Source organism: Protobothrops mucrosquamatus, unplaced genomic scaffold, assembly GCF_001527695.2.
Source record: "Protobothrops mucrosquamatus isolate PMUCROS unplaced genomic scaffold, P.Mucros_1.0 scaffold1023, whole genome shotgun sequence".
Taxonomy (NCBI): Eukaryota; Metazoa; Chordata; class Lepidosauria; order Squamata; family Viperidae; genus Protobothrops; species Protobothrops mucrosquamatus.
In genome coordinates, this window is record NW_015387258.1 from 170,043 (window position 1) to 178,134 (window position 8,092).

Sequence of the window (8,092 nt, forward strand, 5' to 3'; positions counted from 1 at the left end):
AGCTTAACAAGTTTGAGGATGACTTGCAATTTGTCTTCCAACTATCTGGCAAGATTATGGGTTATGCAAGCAGTGGCAAAGTGGACATGCTTTAATAATCTCAAGAGCCCAGGGCCTTCATTTTTAAAGGTAACGGGACATTTTGTAGGCATAATGATTTGAAGAATTTGGAATGGATTTACATCAGAATCTTAATTCAGTCACAGCGCTAGCTTGTTAATTGGGTTATTAACTACTCTGCAACCCAACTGACCTTGAAAAGTGGCTAGGAAGTTACAGTTGGTCTGGAAATATTGTCCTGATCAGATAGAAGAAAGGGAGCAGATAAATGCAATAAACAAACAATTTCTTCAGATATTAAATTCACTTGGGTTACACTAGTGCAGCACTCCCCAACCTTTGTGGCTTGGTGACCCAGCTGGGGGGGGGTGTGAGGGGAACCAGCCCACATGACCGGCAGGCCAGTGCACACATGTGTGCAGCTCGACTTACACACATGCCTGCCAGCCGGTCGCTTGTGTGAGTTGAGATGTGCGTGCACATGCACACCGGCCTACCACTCATAGGGCCTAGTTGCAAATAGGCCACAGCCCGGTAGTAGGCCATGGGCCAGAGGTTTGGGATCCCAGCACTAGTGAGTCAGGACTTGGAATTCTCTCCCGAGAATCCAACAGCACTGCTGCATACAATGCATGCTACTCACCTTGTTTTTAAGAAGCTTGCTGTTAAGCAAGGAGGTGACGAAAAAATTTCTTTTATCTCCCTACCAAAAAGATAAAAAGCAAAGCAATTAATAAAACAATGGCATACCAACTCAGCTTTATACTTGCGTGGAAATAACTCCCACTGTGTCCAGCATGACTTAAATCACTTCCTTTAGTTCAGGGGTAGTCAACCTTGGCTCTTTTATGACTCGTGGACTTCAACTCCCAGAATTCCTGAGCCAGCTGTGCTGGCTCAGGAATTCTGGGAGTTGAAGTCCACGAGTCATAAAAGAGCCAAGGTTGACTACCCCTGCTTTAGTTTATAGTCTGAATAAAATGTGAATAAAAAAATATAAATAAGGAGTTCATCAACTTCCACATAAATCTTGACAAAGTCCACATATGTCAGGATACAAATCTCGCATCCTATGCTTCTTTTCTTCTCTTTGGATATAAAATTTAGGGACAATTATTATACCAGAAATAGTCAATTATGTCATATTGTGGCACTGAATGAAACACGATTGACAGGGAGCAAAATTGTAGGATATCATGCCTTCCAGATGTTGCTGAATTATAACCTCAAACTGCTCTTGATATGGCCAGTGAGAAATGCTAGAAACTTAAGATTCAACAATATCTGGAGAGCTACAAGTTCCCTGTAAAAAGAATGACTTTTTATGTATATTCAGAAATAACATTGGTCTTTGTTTGGAAAACTTGCACAGTGCATAATTGCTCTCGTTAATATTTGTTCAAGCTCCATAAACTTGATCTTATCCTTCACTGATCAGCTATCTGCTGGTAGAGTGGAAACAGACAGAACTTTCTTTACTTCTAATAGGACCAGAATGTTGACCCATCCATCTGCTGGAGAACAGTTTTCAAGTTCAAACATAAGAACAGGATGGAACATAATATTTTAGAGTATTTATATGCCATTCATTCCCTTAATGGCTCAAGAGTTCTGTAATGATATGTGGGAATAAGAGACAGGAAGAAGAGTCGCAATCTAGACCAGCGGTCCCAAACCTTTCCAGCTTGGCGGCCCGGCCTGGTGTGGGTATGGGACGTGTGAGTGGCAGGCGCATGTGAAGCTCCATTCGCACAAATGGAGCTTTGCATGCAAGCACAAGTGCCCTCTACTTACGGGAGTGGAGCTTTGCGCCCGTGTGCGAGCTTGCCCACTGCTTGCACAAGTGAAGCTTCACACACGAATGTTTGCCCATTTCTCCCACGGCCTGGTTTCCAACAGGTAGTGGGCTGCGGCCCAGGGTTGGGGACCCCTGATATAGATGACAGTCCAACAGCTGAGCTTGCAGAAGGAATGGAGGCATGGCAAACAGAATAACACAGTTGGAAGGAATCTTCTTGCTCAAGCAGGAAACCTTGCAAGAAACAACTAGGGACCCTCCCTAGTTTTGGAGTCTAAAAGTGAGGGGGAGAGCTATGTCCTTTTAGACTTGCAAAATTTTGCTTAATGTAACTTTACAATAGAGATACTCCTCAGTGTGCTTCTTGGCTGACTACCACAAAGGGCTGATGAGTGCTTACAAAAATACAATTTTCCCATCAGAAACAGGCAATACAAGTAGCAACCTTTTAGCATCCTGCTGTGCTTCGCTTCCTATTTCTGTTGACTTCCATTTCTCAATCAGTCCTCTGTCCAGCTGGCTGATCCTAGGCAAGACTTCCAAAGAGGTGGTTGCATTAGCACATGCAGAAGCCTTAATAAAGAGAAACCCAAGTGAAAAAAATGTGGCTGCTATCTCACATAACCGATGCTTCATAATATAAACTTTTGAGATGGCTGAGATCCATGGTCAATTCTCATTCATGTTCCTGTAGAAAGTGGGAAATTCAACTTTTGGGAAACTATCATTGCAAGTTGACGAATTATCCAAATGTCTAGCGAAGAAACTTTCGTGTGCAGTCTAAAAACACATTTCATTTAGGCAAGTTGGTACTTATTAGAATAGCTGCATTTACAAAATACAGGTAGTCCTTCATTTATGACTATAAATGAGCCTGGCAATTATGGTTGTAAAGTGTGTCATCATGTGACTGACCCAATTTTATGAACATTTTTGTGGCAATCATAAAGCGAACCCATCGTTCGCTATGGGTTTTGTTTTGTTTTTTTGTCAGAAACCAGAAATAAATGCCAGTTTCCGGTAAAAACATAGTAAATTGTGGTCATATGACTGTGGGATACTGCAAAGGGCTGTAAATGTGGGCTGGTTGCCAGGCAACCAAAATGTGGTCATGTGACCATTGGGGAGTACCCCTTTTAACTTCAGAACTGGTCATAAATAGCTTTTGGGAGAGTCCTTCATAACTTTGATCGGTTACTAAGCAACCGCTCATAAGTCAAGGACTACTTGTACACACAGATGTAGAAAGTACTTTGCAGATATTAAGTGGGTTCACATATTGTGCTAAGCCCATAGCATCCATCTTTCTCTGGGCCAAGAACTACATAATGCTATTGAGCGAGGAGACGGTCGTTCAAGAAATCATTTACAATTCTGTATGTTTAAAATTAATTTTTTTAATGAGATTACTTTCCAGTCATATATTTCACATTTTCCATCTTCTGTCTCATTAAGCATTTTTTGGTAATTGGGGGTCCTCTGCAAAATGTATCCAAGGCTTTGGGGGATGCATTGGACAAGTGATCTGGACATATCATATGAACTTCTAAAATGGATTGTTTGGCTTCTCTTTGTATATTGTGCGAATTCAGTCCATGTGGACTGTATCATAGTTCATGTCACAACAGGCTTAGTGATCCCAACTGATGATCTATTCAATGAATTATGCTTAAAAAGGCTTAAACTGATGTGTTTACTCAACCATTATTCTAGAGGACACAGAAAAGAAAAATTGAAAGTGTTTATTAAGTACCGTATCTAAATTTGGGTCCAAGACAGGATCGAACTTCAGGATTTTAGTTATTTTCCTATTATCAACATATAGTGTCTTTACAACATCTTCTATTTGAAGTGCTACAAAGCCTACTATTAATTTAGCATTCTGATGGTTTGATAATGACATTGAAGTCTATATAGTTTACAAAAGAAATAAAAAGATTACCTGAAATATATTGACAAAGCTGACATATGCTCCAGCAAAAACGTGGACTCCCAACAATTCTACAATGATATGAAAATAAGTGTATTATTATTATTATAGTTTGTTGCACAGATGTTGTTATTATTATTATTGTATTAAGTACAATATTTCTATAATTTCTTCTCCTTTCTTTCTTTTGGGATTTATAGTGTGGAGGTGCTTCTGAAACTTCCAGAAGAAATTCACCTGCTTCTTATAATTGTTTTATCCCTCAAATTTCTTTTTTTTTCATTAAACTTTCTAACATAACATGCAGAAGTTCTCTTGTTCTCCACTAATAGAGCTATATTTTCTTTTCATGATAAACAGAAGGAGAATATTGTGCTCACCCCAATCATGCATTAAGTTTAATTTTGCAACCAAAATGTTGTGCATATTAAGAGATTAGGGTACGCAATCTGGGTGTCCTCCTGGATCCACGGCTAGGGTACGCAATCTGGGTGTCCTCCTGGATCCACGGCTGACACTGGATGACCAGTTGGCGGCCGTGACCAGGGGGGCGTTCTATCAGGTACGCCTGATCCACCAGTTGCGACCTTTTCTGGACCGGGACGCCCTGCGCACAGTCACTCATGCCCTTGTCAACTCCCGCCTAGACTACTGCAATGCTCTCTACATGGGGCTCCCCTTGAGGAGCACCCGGAGGCTCCAGCTAGTCCAAAATGCGGCCGCGCGGGCGATGTTGGGAGGGACTCGTCGCTCCCATGTAACACCGCTGCTGCGCGAGCTGCATTGGCTGCCGGTGGCCTTCCGGGTGCGCTTCAAGGTGCTGACCATCATCTTTAAAGCGCTCCATGGCATCGGACCTGGATATCTTCGAGACCGCCTCCTGCCGCAGATTACCTCCCATCGGCCTGTACGCTCCCACAGAGTGGGTCTCCTCAGGGTGCCGTCGGCCAGACAGTGCCGGCTGGCAACCCCAAGCGGGAGGGCCTTCTCTGTGGGAGCTCCCACCCTCTGGAATGAACTACCCCCAGAGATCAGGGTGATCCCTGATCTCCCTTCCTTCCGCCGCGCCCTTAAGACATGGTTATTCCAGCTTGAGGGACTGGCCTAGGGGAAAATTTTTAGTGGGGGTTTTAAAATAATTTTAAATTACTTAGACCAATTATTAATATTTGTTTTTTAATCAAGTTTTAATCTGTAGCTTTGGTATTTTGTATTTTTATCTGGTTGTTAGCCGCCCTGAGTCTGCAAGGAGACGGGTGGGATATAAATATAAACAATAAATAAATAAATAAATAAATAAATAAATTAGAATTTCAGAATTTACTGTATTAAAAACCCCTTTATTTTACTTTCACTGGTCTATGAATTACATATATATATAATTCTCTATTTCTACCCTCCTGCCAGCTGATTAAAATGTGAGACTCCTAAAATTACTGCATCCTTTTTCTCTACCAGTATAAATGCACATTCATCTGTATTCTTCCCAATTCTTGTCACCTGGAGATGGCAGAATATCCTGTTCTGAACTTCAAAAGCTGCCAGATAATCAACCCCCGAAATTATGATATTTGCTCTCTCAGAAATCAGAAAAAAACAGTCTCCTAATTCCCACATTTAAAAATTAACTCAGACCATGATAATATTGGGCTCCAGAAAGCACTCAATCTTGGTTGGCACCTTAAGATCCTCCCTCCACCTTTTCAATTTATTTTATTTTTACTTCTATCTGGCTCCTTTTACTGATACACGGCATTTTTAAATGCTATGTTTTTATGCTTTTAACTGTACACCACCTAGAGGGACTCTGTGAATGAGATGGACATTATCTAAATCTGACAAATCAAATCAAATAAAAATTAAGGTCTTGATTTAGGACAAAGTATAACCAGTTTTGAGTCCACCTTCAGCCATGGAAGCACATTGGGTGATTTATGTCTAGTCATTAAATCTCAACCCAAACCACTTCACAAAGTTTCGGGATGATCTTGATGATAAAAAAAACCCAGAGTTGTGGGTTAGATTTTTACAGTACGGCACAACACAAAAATCTAAAAAGATTTGACCCAAAGAACTTCCATAAATGTTTGATCAGAATGTCAAAAAGATCAGCAAACACTGAATAAAATATATTCAAATCAAATCTGACTTTTAGGTGTCACTTTTCAAAGATAAGGCATGGAATGTCTTAAATGTGCTTAGATATGACTGTATGTTGCCCCCCCTGCATTATTGTATTAACATTATTTTGGATTCTGGATTTGAAAAGGTACCATTAGGGCCCAGAAGAGCACTGATGTCGATACACTTTCTTTCTTCCTGTTTGCTATCCGATCCCGGACTTCCTGTGTCCTGCAGGAAACCACGTCCAAAAGACCACAACTGCCCAGAAGCAGAGAAACAAAGGGTGTGATAGCTGCAGAAAAACCAAAACACTGTCAGCTTCCCATATGAACAACTCTGCTCTGTATCTGTTTTGGATTGTTATGATTTAGAACAGCCACCTTAATAAAAGTTCACTAAATATGTCTCAGATGTATAGTCCTCTCGTCATCTAAAGTTCCTGGTAAACCAACAGCCTCCAAAATGTTAGAAGTGCTCAATGCACTTTAAACAGATTTTGTTTTTACATAAGCTATATCAATTTCCCTCAAAAACACATGCACAACCACTCACATAGATGCGGAAGGAAAGAGATGGTACATACTTTCCACAGGACACTTGGGAAACTGGACCATCAATCTCATCGATTTTCTGAGGGCCAGCCTTTGAAGAGTTGTGTCCTAATTGTCCTGCACTGTCATCTCCAAAGGTGAAAACACAGCCACTCTATGAAGGATTTTAACAAATCAAGCACCATCATTTTTTCCCCCAGCCAGATATATTAGTTTTATTATACATTTCTGCTACTACATGTTGTCGTCTTGGGGAACAAAGGATATATTTGTATGCAAATGTGCCCGACTCCAACTGCAGCCATCTCACTTTGCAACATGGTCTTTTGCAGCAAGAAAAAGGAACCCACCAAAATACTTTGAAGTTTCCCAAACTCTTTTCTCCACCTCTACACCCTTAGAGCATGTAAGGTCATAGCTCTGATCCAGCAGTAACATTGAAAAATATGGAAAGGAAGACAGCAACATTAAAGCTTGAAACAAAGCTAAAAATGTTTCTAATCAAAGAGAAAAACAAAAATATTCACCTATGAGCTAATGAGCTAATTCAAATCCCAGCCACCACAATGACCCAATTTAAATAAGGTCCCTATGGAGAAATATCTGAACATGCATCTCATTGTTAAGCAGTTCTAAGTTCATAAGTTCTGCACGTTGATAAGGTAATTTGGTGGCTTCTGGCTTGCCTAGCATGTTGTGTGCAATCTGCCACTGTGATTTGCAAGTTTCACTTTATGGTTTAGCATTCTCTGTTAACCGAGATGTATTTGGTAAGCCATGATTTCAGAAAACATGGCTTGGCGCTAATGAAATAAGTTATTGTCTCCATATTGCATTTGGCTTCTAATCCCATGTGACCTTGTGAAACCTCCTGCCACATGCTATTCAAAAAAGCTTTATTATTGTATCACTTGCAACAGAATAGTTGTCACCAAATAATTGCATCAAGAGCTGCTAGTTATGATGTCTATGGTTATTATCATCACTGAATATTAGCAGAATATTAGTAGGTTCCTATTCATGGATGGGCATTTTGATTGTTGACCTGGAATTAGGGGAAAACATAGAAAGTATTAATTGTGAATATGTGCAGACGGCCCTGCTGTCTTTGGGCACTTGCAGAGTCATGGATACAGGGTCATGAGAGGATAGCAAGGAAAACACCCAATATCCCTAAGAACATGCAATGTCTTTAGGGAAACATTTTTTAAGGAACATTTTTAGCTACTTCTGCTTTCTCCCTTATCTATGGTGTGCCAGCCTTTCTGGTTGAAGTCTTTATCTTACGTGTGTCAGCTTTGCTGGGTGGATTGCTTATGTAATCAAAAAGTATAAATATAGGGATTTCCTGTCATTTGGGGCTTCTCTCTTTTAGAGGGGCCCATCTTTGTTCAGCTGAATAAAAATGTAAAGCTTTAAGGCAACTTCTGGTTTCCCGTATTTCTTTATCAAGCAACACCTCAGATCCTGCACAACATGACAAATGTTTTGGTGGTCTTTTGTTAGACACTGTGGGAACAGAATGCTGGACCTGGTAAGCTTCTGGTCTGATATGGCTGAGTTTTTCTTACATTTATTATTATTATTATTATTATTATTATTATTATTATTATTATTATTATTATTATT

The 8,092-nt window shown here is 40.2% G+C and overlaps 1 protein-coding gene across 1 annotated transcript in view; it reads right to left on the reverse strand.

Moving 5' to 3' along the window:
• The window catches only part of LOC107290994 (probable E3 ubiquitin-protein ligase HERC6), a 41,977-nt gene that overhangs the window by 23,456 nt on the left and 10,429 nt on the right, over positions 1–8,092 (reverse strand). The window contains exons 6-10 of the mRNA XM_015819944.2: positions 6,496–6,617; positions 6,062–6,204; positions 3,801–3,859; positions 2,304–2,431; positions 704–763 (exon numbers count right to left, since the gene is read on the reverse strand). Coding sequence (XP_015675430.2) covers positions 704–763; positions 2,304–2,431; positions 3,801–3,859; positions 6,062–6,204; positions 6,496–6,617 — 512 coding nt within the window. The remainder of the gene's footprint in view (positions 1–703; positions 764–2,303; positions 2,432–3,800; positions 3,860–6,061; positions 6,205–6,495; positions 6,618–8,092) is intronic.